The 14227-nt window shown below is 43.5% G+C and overlaps 3 protein-coding genes across 3 annotated transcripts; 1 reads left to right on the forward strand and 2 right to left on the reverse strand.

The window, feature by feature from the left end:
- Positions 1-323: 323 nt before the first annotated feature.
- On the reverse strand, positions 324-1406 carry CGGC5_v006594 (uncharacterized protein; the record flags this gene model as incomplete). The annotated part of the gene is made up of 2 exons (XM_032031363.1): positions 324-754; positions 806-1406. 2 exons carry the CDS (start codon positions 1404-1406, stop codon positions 324-326), a joined length of 1032 nt encoding a protein of 343 aa, XP_031889123.1.
- Positions 1407-3527: 2121 nt separating this feature from the next.
- On the reverse strand, positions 3528-3992 carry CGGC5_v006595 (uncharacterized protein; the record flags this gene model as incomplete). Its single annotated transcript, XM_066151712.1, has 4 exons — positions 3528-3626; positions 3672-3704; positions 3772-3784; positions 3925-3992. 4 exons carry the CDS (start codon positions 3990-3992, stop codon positions 3528-3530), a joined length of 213 nt encoding a protein of 70 aa, XP_066008928.1.
- Positions 3993-6575: 2583 nt separating this feature from the next.
- ANK3-3-1 (Ankyrin-3) lies at positions 6576-7657 on the forward strand (the record flags this gene model as incomplete). Its single annotated transcript, XM_032031364.1, has 3 exons — positions 6576-6679; positions 6743-7526; positions 7634-7657. 3 exons carry the CDS (start codon positions 6576-6578, stop codon positions 7655-7657), a joined length of 912 nt encoding a protein of 303 aa, XP_031889122.1.
- Between the last annotated feature and the right edge of the window lie 6570 nt (positions 7658-14227).

Raw genomic sequence — 14227 nt, forward strand, 5'->3', positions numbered from 1 at the left:
GGGGTTGACGTCTGAGATACACCTGAAGGCCCTGTATCTTGGAATTTGTCAGGCGTGTTTACTCTTGAGGTCGCTGATTGCTCAAGTCACTTGTTTCGGAGAGAAAATGATGAGAAAACAAGAAAGGTTTGTTCTATTGTCAAGTAGTGTAAAATAAATAAGAAAATCCTTGAGACATAACCTCTTTTTCCAACCAAAGGTCTAATGCGATCCCAGTCTCTTTCCCGGGCGTTCACCATGACGCCTCTACCAAATCGATGACTATTGACGTATATTTACTTGCCAGCGTCCATCATCTTTAATCTCTTTATTTTTTTCTATCCTCACACCAGAAGCTTCTGTATTTGTCTATCCAAATGCTTCTTGTGCGCATCAGTTACTGGACTCGGGACCTCCGCCAAAATATCCTTGATCTGTCCCATGAGGAACGCGCGGGGGTTGCACTCAGAGTGGTCAACGCCCCCCTTCTCTCCTGGCCGTCCAATATCATGGATAACCAAGTTCATCAACGTCGAGTACAGCATCACCACGCTGTCATCGACATCTGAAGTTTCAGGGATCGGCCAAAGCCCAGCCCTGGTTAGACAGAACGTCATGCTGCCCAAAATCATGCTCTCGCACCGGTGCGGACCCATGTAAGACGCATGCAGGCACCACCGCGGGCCTTCGTCGACGGTGACGAGCTTCTCGTACAAGTCACGGAAGACATCCATGATGGACTGTATTGTCTGGCTGCGGATGGCGTTGATGCGTTCTGATGCCAAGAGTTAGTGAAAGTGCCATGTTGGCGGGCAAGGAAACGAACCGATAATGTCTGGCGGCATGCTCAGCTCCTCCAGGCCGGCATCTTCCCCAATCATGCTCCCCTGGCACTCCATAACCATCCTCCTTGCGGTACTCTCAAAAAGCTGCTTGTGCCCCAGCTCCCATGAGATCCACAGCAATTTGGGCATAAGCAACCCCTCAGAGCCGACGTCGGGAACCTCTCCGATCCCAGAGATCCAGCCCTGCAACCACGGCGTCAACATGGGCGTGGCGTCATAATAGTGCGTCAGCACCGTCAGGTCGTAGAACTTGTCGATAGTCAGGCTCCTTGGCACGCAGCGGTACTGTGCGTGAGCGATGCTGGCGAAAAGAGCAAACGCATCGGGCTTGTCGTCGCGGAGCTGGACCACCCAATCGGCTGCGGCATCGCCGGAGCCGGATGCCGCCGGCTTGGCCTCGGTAAACTTGCCGTTGAGCATGCGGTCGAAGACGGGGGATACGCGGGCCATGGTCCGGGAGCAGGCGCGGAAGCTGCGGGCAGGGGTGTCTTCAGCCGCCGCCGATCCTACGACGAAGACGACATCGCCGCGGGGGTCCAGTTCCGTCAGCTCCGGAGAACCGGTCTCTTTGAGCGGGGACATTTGGAAAAGTTTTTATTGTGAGACTGAAAGAGAGACTGAAAACGTTCAACGAATGTGATTTGCTTGCCTTGACTGCAAGTGTGCTGGATAGCTTCAACAGTTGGAGATGTTTCGATCTCCCTTTAACAGAAGTGATGATACCCTAAGGGAAGGCTCGGCGAGCATATTTTTTGAGGCTCGTAGGGCTGTTGCAACGTTCGGGCTGAGTCTCGTATCCTACCCCCTTTCAGCCTTATGCTATAAAAAGACACATAGATCGGGCTTCGGTGCACTGAACAGAATTTGATCTCATCCGTGGCGCAGGGGAGCTGCTAGAGCTCTTGCGCCACTCTTGGCCAAAACCATAGAGTCATAGACTGGAATAAGGGGCTGGTCTGCTCATTTTGATGCTGTGGGCCATCGTCCCAAGTCGGCTCGGTCGCCGGAGTGGAGTGTTGGCTGGGCGGGAGGCCGTTCGGAGGGCGCGGGCACCGAGAGCACACCACGGTCGGACAGTCGTTCTTAAAGGCCCGAGCCCGATATTTCGGCACCACAGCCACAAAAGACGAACCTATCGGACCCGATAAGTCCGTCTCCAGTTTGCTTGCTCCCAGCCTTTTGTTTTTGCTGTATGTAAATTTTAACCTCTACCAACCTCTTCACATCTAAGGAAACCCAACCCCCTTTCAGCAACAGGCTAGCAATAGCTTGATCAACGGACTATTATACCAGTGCAACTATACAGAAATAGAACGACCCACATCGCTAAAGAACACGGATCAGATCTTGAAAAGTGGTCCAGATTCTAAAAGCAACAAGAGACGGCATCTGGTTGTGATGACGGAATAAACCTTTCTAAACTCTGGTGTCATCGAAACCAATAACACATAAACTATAACGTATATGCATAGCGAGTCGCCCATCATAGCGAGCCGCCCACTTTTCCTTAATTCTACACTCTTCACCTTCACAACAACCTTCCTCTACGTACGACCATGAGTTCTTCTTCAAATGAAAGTCGCATTATCCTTGCAATTGAAGCTATTAAAAAGGACCCAAAACTATCCGTTCGAAAAGCAGCTTCTATCTATAAGGTCCCGAGAACTACACTTCGCGACCGACGCGCTGGACTTCTACCACGACGCGAAACTCGTACGAATTCAATGAAGATGACTCAGGTGGAAGAAACTGTGATTCTTGAACGAGTTATTGACCTGATCGATCGAGGATTTCCACCGCGACTTGACGACGTACGAGATATGGCCGATTGTCTCCTTGACGAACGTGACGCGACGCGTGTCGGACCGCGATGGGCAGAGAACTTCGTACGACGCCAACCACAACTAAAGACGCGTTTTCGACGTAGAATCGACTATCAGAGGGCATTGGCTGAAGATCCTGCAATTGTGCAGGCCTGGTTTGCCCTCGTACGAAACACAATCGCGAAGTACGGAATACACGATGACGATGTCTACAATTTTGATGAGACGGGCTTCTTGATGGGAATGCTGTCGCACGCAAAGGTTATTACAACCTCTGACCGCCGTGGAAGGCCTCGTACGAAGCAGCCTGGCAATCGCGAATGGGTTTCTGTCATTCAGGGCGTATGTGCAGATGGCTGGGCGCTGCCTCCATACGTCATTGTTAAGGGCAAATATCACCTACTCTCATGGTATACCAATGGCCAATTCCCACCCGAATGGCGCGTCCACCCTAGCGAAAATGGATGGACTACAAATGAGATTGGCCTAGATTGGCTAAAACATTTTGAAAAGTGCACAAAGTCTCGCACGAAGGGTGTTAAACGGCTCCTAATCCTTGATGGCCACAACAGCCACAAATCCACCAAGTTTGACGATTACTGCAAGGAACACGGCATTATTGCTCTTTGCATGCCTCCGCATTCATCGCACGAGCTTCAGCCTCTTGATGTTGGCTGTTTTAGTCCGCTGAAGGCTTCATATGGCAAGGAAATCGAGAAGATGATGCGGATGCAGATTACGCACATTACTAAGGATGATTTCTTTCCTGCCTTCAAGGCAGCCTTTTTTACTTCAATAAGCAAAGAAAACGTACAAGCTGGTTTTAGACAGGCTGGCCTTGTACCATTCGACCCAGAAGCAGTTCTTTCCCGCCTGGATTTCAAGCCAAAGACGCCAACACCATCCAACTCATGCCCAAGCAGCCAGGGCTCCTGGGACCCAAAGACACCAACCACAGCACATGACGCCGTACGAAGCTCTGCTTCACTTAAGAAAAGAATCACTAGTCATCAAGATAGCTCACCAACTCATTTGTACGAGGTTGTTGATTTGCAAGCTAAAGGTATTAGCAAGTTAGCACACAAACTAGCTCTTGTTGAAGCCGAGTGCCGCGGGCTTCGTACGGCAAATGAGATACTAAGTAAGCGCCGGAGAGCTAAGAAAACCCAACTACGTCTTGGAGGGTCACTTAATACAGCTGAAGCTGAGGCAATACGGGTAGAAAAGGGGGTTGTTGATGCTGGAGGCGAAAACATGCGTCAAGAGGGTGCTCGTACGGAGGGGGGTGAATCGCGCGGGCGGCGATGTGGTAACTGCGGAAAGACTGGACATAATGTACGAACATGTCAGGTAGTTTGGGAGACCTCTGAAGAAGAGGCTGATGAGTAGTTTCAATTGATTTCGTACGATGTGGCTTAATTGACTTACACAAATGGCTGGAGGGTAGTGAAAGGTGGGCGGCTCGCTATGATGGGCGACTCGCTATGCATATACGTTAATGACTTTTTTCATGGATCATTGACCATAGGAGGAAATTCTTGGTGATCTTTGATCACAAAATAGGGATACAATTACGGAGAGGTAGGTTTAGAGTGGAACATGATACATAATGACCACATGAATGGCAAGGTCTGCCGGCAGCAGGATCCGAGTATACACGCCGATGTTACCTCATAATTGAGACTTGAAGGTTGCCAAAGTTGACGATTGCGACTGCCGTTGAGTGCGCTTACTTCAACCGCACGCGGTCTAGTGACATCATTTATATACCAAAAGCCTGCGCATGCCGTAATGGATCAATGAAACTGCGTGATACCCTCACGGACTTCATGTCGGACTTCAAAATGAACTGATTCAAGAGTGGAGACATGAGTTAATAACCAACAGCAGAAGAAAACGTTCAACATGTGGCTTGCCCTCGCTTTCACTTTCGTCAACGAGTCACGTTTTACTCAGTCTTCTCTTCAATAAACTCTAGGGCTTCCAAATTGACTCTCTTTCATAAGAAACTCTCGAATAGCACCGACAATTTGCGGCGTGGCAATTGATCGTCAAGAATTTGTAGGATATTCAAAAATGTCACCTTGACCCCCCACCTCCTTGCTCCCTTCCTCCTGGTTTACTTCCATACTAGCTTCTTTGCGCATAATTGATGTTGAAAACGTCGTGCTACTTCAAGTCCAAAGCACTCGGCTCTTTCAGTGCGACATAGTCGCCGTGCCATTCATTGGTGTCCCAACATCTTGGCTTTTGCTGCACTTACGCTCTCATCTAACTCACCGTCACGGACTCTCCAGAGGCCAACCTTTCATTGAGGACATTGATGGTGATTTTATCGTGGGAACAGCACGAAGTGGCGTGGTTTTGCTAGAGTGGCCGCGGACGGACCCAATGAGCACCGAATAGAATAGGAACGACGGATGAAATGGTCAGAGACAATTAACGACCCATAGACAATTGCTCTAAGCTTCTGGACAACGACATTTAATCACTCTCAATTTCCATCGTGCACAAACAGCATCTGACTTTGCCAGAGACCCAATCACTAATGAAATCAGATAAGTCTGCCTGTTTATACGCTCGATATTGGCCAGATTATGGTTCCGCTTTCGCTTCAAAGCCAGTCTTTCTGATCTCGATAAACCATAGAAATAGCTACAATTTCACAACTTCCTTCTCCTAGATAGGCCGATTAACGCGTAGATTTTGTTTTCTTCCTGAATCTTACACTCTAATTCAGCTCTATCGGTGAGAGGCGGCCAAGGATAGGATACGTCCATTCGTATTGTGAATACAGTTCTGAGCGCCACAGGGTCTGAGGATCTGGCCTTGTTCATCAAATAGGGTGTCGTCATAATTCGATCCGAACCAAACCCCTCAGTTTTGTCAAAATGTGTGCCGATGATTGGTCAGAAGTCGGTGAGACAGGCGTCGCAACGGCGATCGGGCGTAAGGAGCGTCGTAAGCTTCTCGCTTGGCCCCGGGTTCAGGTCTAGGCTTTCTTTTTTTTTCCTTTCTTTTGCAGAATGAACGCCTCAATGTCTGTTCGGCTCGAGGTGAGCCACTGTAGAATGAGTGAGCCTGGTCAAAGGGTTGTGGTTTCACATCGTGCATAAGGCAGACCGCAAGGATCACAAGGATTGCCTTTTTGCCCTTGGCTCGGGGCAAGGCAGCAACCCATGGCGTTCAGTTTCGAAGCAAGAAGATCCGTGTCTCAAACTGGGTGATACAAAGTTGGTATTGGGACAGAGGCAACCCCCTCTCCTAGCTAGATCAAACACCCCACGTTCGTCAAGGTGTGCTGGAAGGGTTTGGAAAGTGGCCCTCTAGCATGACACTTAGGTACTACCCTTGAGAGTCTACAAGTCGCTCTACACGTGAATTAGATCGAGAGCGAGACTCTCTGCTGAGATATCTACTTAAAATACATTGACAGTGTACGTCATTGCGTTTAGTAATAAATGATTTGTTCATTTGCGCTCTACACCTGCAGTGCCCGGGTTCAGGCTACCACCCTTATGACATCGTGCTCTTTTCATTGGAGCAGACTGGCAGTAGCCAAGCTGTTGGTAAGGCAGAATGGAGGCTAGTGAGACATAGAGCGCCTTAGATTCGATTCCATTAGATGTAATGTTAAATGATTGGTGGCCTGATTGATGTCGTCTTTCTGGATGGGAGCATACTTTCAGCTGCCGAGCCGATGGTAAGACAAACTACAGACAGATCAGCAAGGCATTGGTACCACTAGGATCGACGCCATTAAATACAAGTTGCCTGACTTGCACCCTACATGAGCAGTCCTCTTTCGCAAGCTTCTACTTTGCATGTACCTTCTCGAATTTCAAAGTTGCGAGCGACGAACGTAACGCAACGTCACACATCCTTCCATCCTGCCGCCGTTCAGGAATACTTAGCACTCTGAGAAGCTATGACGGCGGACGCTGCAGAGCTAGCAGATAAGGAAGAACAACGACGCCGGAAGAGGTTAAGACACGAAGAAGAAGAGAGACTAGCACAGGAAGATCGTTATCGGTAGGCTAAACGAGAATCGTCCCCCAAACTCATTTTGCGATCCATTCTAATTACTCACACTAGGCCTGAGTACCCCCCGAAACTGCATTTCAGGGATAGGTTCCACGTCGGAGGAAGGTCTGCATCGGAACTTGTGAAAAAGGCGCTTGAAGACCGTCTGCTCGACCCCAACGCGCTTTGGACCTATGAAGATATCATCAACCCGGATCCAATATCCGCGCCTAATGAGTACGAAGACACTTGGCAACGGTGGAACACACCTCTTCACCTCGCGCTTCTTTGCTTTGATTATGAGTCGGCAAAAATCATCCTGCGTCACCCAGCAGCAAAACCCAACATCTATAACGCGGAAGGACGCACTGCTATCCATGAGGCTGTCAAGCTTCACAACATCGAAGCTATCCGCTTTTTCATCCATCATGGAGCGGACCCGAACAAAGCCTCACAGGATGGCCTGGTTCCCCTTCATGCAGCTCTTTACGAAGGATACGAGGAAGTATTCTTCGCCCTGCTCGAGAACGGTGCCACTTTGGAGGCTGCCACGCATTACGAATGGTCAATCACGGATCTTGCTTTACTGGCCTCGGAAGATTCCATACTAGAAAGGCTGATGTCAGACGAGTACGGACAGTTACCTACTCCACTGATGCTACCCTCCAGAGCAGCTCCACGTCCGAAGCCTCAGGATATCGCCATACCCGCTAAGAGACTTCTTGCCGGCGTTTCAAGCAATCAAGTCCTTCCGGAAAGGACCCTTTATGAGACATACCACCACTTGGTGTCTGTATCGCATATCCCTCGGGATCAGAAGTGGGACACGGACGCTGTCAATGCCCTCGTCGACAATGTAATGGACAGTTTGCACAGCGTCTCGCAAATACCAAGATTGGCTCTTGGCGAGAATTTTTGCTTGGAATGCTTAAGGTTTTTGGCATACATCAAAACATTCTGCAGGGATACAGCCGCGGCGAACGATGAGTATTCTGGCAATATGGTCGACTTACATAAGAACAAACAGGAACTGGACGATTGCGCACTTTCTGGGTGCCCCATTTGCTTGGCGATTTCTGGCAACCTTCGCAATCTGAATGAGAAGGGCAACAGTGGTCAAAGCCACGAACTCATACCCGTCAGTCTAAAGATTTGGCGCAGTTCCCCAATCTTTGAGGGAGGTAAAATTGACCCATATGAAATAAGCTATCTCACCGCACATGTTGGGGATTCGAAATCTCGATGTGCCTCTTTCGGCTTGCGGCCCTATGACACAGGATTCGAAACTCACCAGAGACATCCTCTCAGTCAATGCAACGATCATAGTACTGGCTCACCGAAAGCCATGAGCGTTGCAAAGCATTGGCTTCAGATTTGCAAAACCTCTCCAGGGCATTCCGTCTGCCGGGACACATACGGCCCGCGCGGAACTTGCAGCACTTTACCAACGAGAGTGTTGAACGTGGGCTCTGAAGACAGGGAGCCATTTCTATTCGAAGGTCATGGCCTTAAAGAGCGTTACTGCATCCTGTCGTATTGCTGGGGTCTCTCGGGGAACGCCACAACCACTAAAAACAACTTCTCACACCGCAAGCAGGGCATCCCTTTGGAACCACTTCCGACACTACTTCGCCAGGCTGTACTAGTTGCAAGATCTTTAGGGTACAAGTACCTTTGGATCGACGCACTTTGTATTATACAAGATGATCCGGACGACTGGGCCCGTGAGGCGGCAGTAATGCACGAGCTTTACTCTCGGGCCGACTTGGCACTTACAAGTCTTGTTGCAGCAGACTCCAGGGACAGCTTATTCGTGTCACGCTCAAGAGAAACTGCTAGGCCCATACCATTGAAGATTGGTCTTCCGAAAAAATATCGCCATACCTTCAATGAAGGTGTCTTTGAGTTTGCGGCTTATCCCAGCCAGCACAATCACAAGGATGAGGGGTTCGAAGGCCCAGTGCACCAGCGGGCTTGGACATTGCAAGAGTACCTCATGAGCACACGAGTGCTCTATTTTGGCCCTGTTATCTTGCACTGGGACTGCCTCTACTCTTACCACATCGAAACGAATCCAGAAGCGGAGTGTTACATTGCCAAAATGAGTAGCAGACATAGTAGAGATTTGGACACAAGACGAAGACTGAGACGAGCTGTCAAGACTTTCCAGCAGCAAGGATTGTCCCATAACGACAAAGCAAGTCCCATCGAAGTGTGGCAATCGCAAGTCGAGGAATTCACCCACAGAAAGTTGACGAAGCAATCTGATAGAATCCCTGCGTTTCTGGCAATTTCTAAGGTGCCTTGCAAAGCTGGTGGGGACGAATTCGCTGGTGGATTATGGACTAGGAAGCATCTGATCCCCAGTATGTGTTGGAGACTGGAGCAGGCTGACGAGGCAGACATAAGAGGCCCGTCCTGGACTTGGGGGTCTCGTTCTGGCGCGGTATCTTACGATTTATGTCGACATCCAGGGAAGATGATGCCGATGTCATCCGTTATCTTGGTCGACATCAGTCCTGATAGATCTCACAGCAATATCTCAGGTTCCATTACGCTCAGAGGCTCTCTCCGTGTTTGGAGATCTGACAACAATCGCCCCAATATTTTTTCCCTTCGCTCTAATCCGATCTTCGAATCGGGTACATCGGAATGGTTTGATCAAATTCCAGACTCGCAAGACAGCCTCTATATTTTCGATATGCTGAAATCTGGGAAAACACCACCGCCTCCTCCGTCCATAGCACTCTACGCGCCTGCTAGGAGTTCTACTGTTAGTCTTTTGCTGAGGGCTGTTGATGGTAAAGACTTTAGCACTGCTTTGGTGTTTCGTCGTGTTGGCATTGCCAACAAAACTCACATTGAAGGATACAGTGTATCAGAAAAAGCTGGATATGATGTCATTGCCCGGCGTCGAGGTGTTAGAGAGTTTGAGAACAACCGAGTGGTGGTCATTGTCTGAGAACGACGGCTATTTGGCCATCTTGTTGCATTGGGTAAATTTCCGTTACGGGTTTGCTCTTTTTTTTTCTCTATCCTTTTTGGCATCGCATCGATACTTTTCGGTAACATGTGCATGATCTACTTGTTTCCGAATATTTCAAATTTATCTCACGGAACCAAGCGCAGGTTCTTGCTGAAGAGTCAAGTCTGTCCAGTCAACACCGGCGATGTTCCCGAAGGACTGACAGGACCAACTACTACGCAATAAAATTTTCACTTTTATTGAATACGATACAAGACATAGGTCTACTCTTTCTACGTGAGGTTCAATACAAGAAAGCTTTCTTCCTGTGTTCAAATTTTTTGGTGTCTGAATTGTACGTGTGTACCTAGTAGACGTTGACGGATGATGTGGTTGATTTCGGAAAGCAATTGCAGTGGGCCCGAAACCTACTTATGAGTGCACCTGGAGTCTGTTGTACCTTCGGTGTGTCAGCGTACACATAGGGACAGGCACGCCTTTTCTCAAGCAATTTCACACTAAGATTTGAATTCGGCTTGAAAATTGTTGAGGTCCTAATACCTTTCAGAAGAAAGGTTATATTTAACTACCTGCATAACCCTCAATCTACTACCCTTAGACTTTATCCTAATTAGGCGAACATAATTAGCTATAAAAAAACCTCTAAATATATTAACTAAAACCCCTATAAAGTAGGAGAAAGAACTTTTAAATATATTAACTAGAACCTTTATAAAATAGAGGAAAAAACTTTTAAATCTAGTTATTAAGTTTTTCTATTCTAAGTAACTTATATATATAGTAGATTTTTAGTATAAGTCTACTAATTAATATATATTATATATATTATTATTACTACTAATAAGAGGTATAAGATAGAAGTTAGCTAAAACTAAGGTTATTAACTAGAAACTTAAGTTTAAACTTAAGTTTTAAAAGAAAACTACCTCTATATAAATAATTAACCTACTTTATATAAAAAACTAATTTTTTAATTTAGAGATTATTAATAATATAAAAAGCTTAGTTAATATAAGGTTTAAAATAAAATAAAATCTTTTCTTTTCTTTTCTTTTCTTTTCTTTTTTTTTCTCTATATTTTAGAGGTTTTTTATATAATATTATAAAGAAAAGAAAGCTTAATAAAAGTTATTAGTTATTATATTTCTATTTCTAACTTTTATTTTAAAGTTATAATATTTATTTATAAGTATACTAGCTGTTACGGTCAGCTATCCGACAGTAGGGTCTGCTAACAGAAGCTGGGGATTGACACGTTATAACAGTTCACTGAGGTCGTGGTCTGAGTCGTAGGTCGTAGGCTGATAGTAGATCGGTCGTCAGAGGCTAAGGTGATCAGTCTTAGGCTCAACATGTAATTCGCAGTGAAGGTAAGCTGAGAGTATCCGTGAGGATGAATACTAAGTTGATTGCTGAAGAGCTATGGAAGTCTGACCATGAGCCAGGCTCAGGTCATACTATATACAAGTTCTGCACAGTATCTCCTGTGGTGGCTATGTAGGATATCCGTGCTATCCAACATATCCATGGATAGCTGGGATAGCGGACATATCCAACATATCCATCTTTGCCCTGTATCCGTGCTGTTCCCGAAGTCACGTGACCTGTACCATAGTTCTTCCTTTCCCGATGGTTCCTGGTTACACCTGTGTTACTGCTTACATATGTTCTGCGTTAGCCGCCGAGATGCCAGGCGGGGCTGTTCCAACCTGTCATGCCTGTCGGGTCGTAACACTAGCTTAATATAATAAGTAGCTTAATGCTTATTACTTATTAGCAAAAGTATAAACTAAAAAGAAATAAAAAGAAGATATATAAAAGCTCTTATAGATTATTATATATTAAAACTATTTATAAGAAATTATAAAACTTACTTAGTTTACTTATTTTATATTCCCCCCTCCCCTCCCTCCCCCCCTTTTTTTTCATTATAGCTTTTTTTTAGTTTTTTAAAAAAGTAGTAAAATAGTTAATCTTTATATTTAATAAAACTATATTTATTTCCTTATTTTTTAGCTCTTATAGCTTTAATATTATACTTATATTATAATTTTATCCTCTAGCTTTATAAGGTTATTAATAACTTATAGTAGTAGCTTTATAGAGAAAAAGAATAACTTCTCTATATCTATATTTTTATTGTTAACCTCTACTTATTAGTTATTTATTACAATACTATCTTATATAATATTTATAATAGTAATCTTTAGATTATTAGAAATATTAACTTTAACTATATAGAGGGTTAAGAGATGTATTATAGCTATATTAATACTATTGATATAGCTCTTACTTATATCTTAAGTAGTAATATAGTTAATAAATAAGATATCTTTAAAATACTTCATAATAAATTTATTAAGTATCTTATTAGCTTCTTTTAAAGCTTTATTAAAGTGGTTAGTATAATAATAACTTAAATAAACTTTAACTATACTTATAGCTATATTTATAAATCTTGTAAAGAATCTAATTATAAATAATATTATACTTAAGCTTTTTATAATAGCTATTAAAGCTATTAAAAACTATAGTAATACTAATATTTTGTAAAACAGTTCTAAAAACCTCTTTATATCTATTCTTAAAGAATTTATTAACTATAGCTTTAATCTTAGAATATAGTTTTCTAAAACTCCCTATTAATCTTTATACCTCTAGGTATAATAATAAATAGTTTTATAATATAGCTAGTTACTATTATAGATTCTCTTAAATATTAAAGTAAAAGCTTAGCTAGTATTTTAAATAATATAAAAAAACTACTTAGTTAGTGGTTTAATATAAAAAGTGTTATTATTAAGATCTTATTTATAATAATATAATAGATATTATTATTATTAAGCTTAACTACTTATTAGTATTATTTAAATAGAAAAGAGCGCTAAAGATCTATAGGGGGCTATACTTATTATTAAGGATTTAAGGGAAGGGATATTAATATTAGCTTAAGAAAGCTATTAGTAATAGCTAAAAATATAGCATTATTATTACTATTAGTAATATAAAAAGAGGTTTTAATTAACTAAGTTAAAAAGTAATAACTTAAAGGTAATTAATATTAGCTTAAAAAGGTTATTAGTAAAAATATAAAGATATAAAGATATAAAGCTAAAAAGCTATTAATTATAGTAGTATAAGAAAGAAGTTTTATAAACTAAGTTAGAAAGTAAAGAAAGTATCTTTTTATACTTTAAATCTTAGAAATTATAGTATAAAAAGTATTACTATTTGCAAAGGGTTGGTAGGAGCAATGTTGCAACTCGTACTTCCTTTCTCAAATGAGAATCCTCAGATGAGGAAGGAAGGTTTCTTGTTCATCTCAGCTACATCTACATGCCCTTTTATCTTCGACCCTGATATCCTATCCCTTGATATCCTATCCCTTGATGTCTTACTCAGTGCCGAACATAGCCGAGAGCATCCCATGTGACAGACCTAGCCTGTTACACTATTAACTATTATAATATTTTTAATATTATAATATTACTATTATAAGAAGAGTAGTTAATAATATTTATAATAGTATTTTAATTATAAGTTTAAGAAGAAATAGATAGTTAATAGAAAAATAATACTTCTTTAAATTTATTACAGTTCTAAAAGAAAAAGTAACTTATTTATTTTAAAATTTATAGATATTATTATCTTTTTTTCTAATAAACTAAACAAAGTTATTATTATTTTTACAATATTAATTACAGAAATAATAAATATAGTATTACTTTAGTATTTTAGTATAATAAGTTATAATAGTATAAAGAACGAGATAGTTATTTACTCTTTAGTAATTTATATTCTTTTTATATACTTTTATAAATAGCTATAGAAATTTCTCTTTTAAGCTATTTTAGTTCTTAAATATTTCCCTATAAGAGTTATATAGTAGTTAATAAGGTGCGCCTCTAGGTAGTAAACTGCAAAGAAAAAAGTTAGAAGGGAAGAAAGAACGCGCATAAGACTTTGCTCGTTGCACTGCTCTGTTACAACGTAGCCCCGATGTGAGAATAGAATCACCAGCTGGGAATAGCATCAATGAATCGAAGGCGACCGCGGCAGTTGGGCTGTAAAAATTAATCCCGGCGGATCCAGGGTGACGTCTTGCGCGGCACCGGAGCCACCAGGCCCATCTCGCGGCGCGGGAGCATCCGCTGCGTCGGGGCGCGACTCCGCGAGTCGGGACGAACGGCATCCAGAAGCTTATCAGACCGCGATAAAGTGGGCGGTCCTTAGTGATCCAAAAAATGTCGTCAATCCCGCCGAGTTTTCTCCCAGTCCCGTCGAATGAAACAGGGCCAATCTGATTGGGCAATTGGGGCTAGCGTTTGCATGCGTCCCCGAACACACTCCGGCGGCGATTCCGTCACGACGGAACAACGACGTCATAGCGTGCTCAAGCACAGCGACTAGGGGTCCACCACGCATCACAGCACACACTACCCTGCCAAGGCAAGCTCTCTTCTCTTTAACATGACGGGAGAGACCTTTTATACTCTCGACCAGCCGCTTTCTTTTGATACTCCCCATCGTACATACCATTTCTCTGATTTCCAGAAGCAGACACATCTCCA

Source organism: Colletotrichum fructicola (genome assembly GCF_000319635.2).
Source record: "Colletotrichum fructicola Nara gc5 chromosome Unknown KSG_Nara_v1_contig03, whole genome shotgun sequence".
NCBI classification, from domain to species: Eukaryota; Fungi; Ascomycota; class Sordariomycetes; order Glomerellales; family Glomerellaceae; genus Colletotrichum; species Colletotrichum fructicola.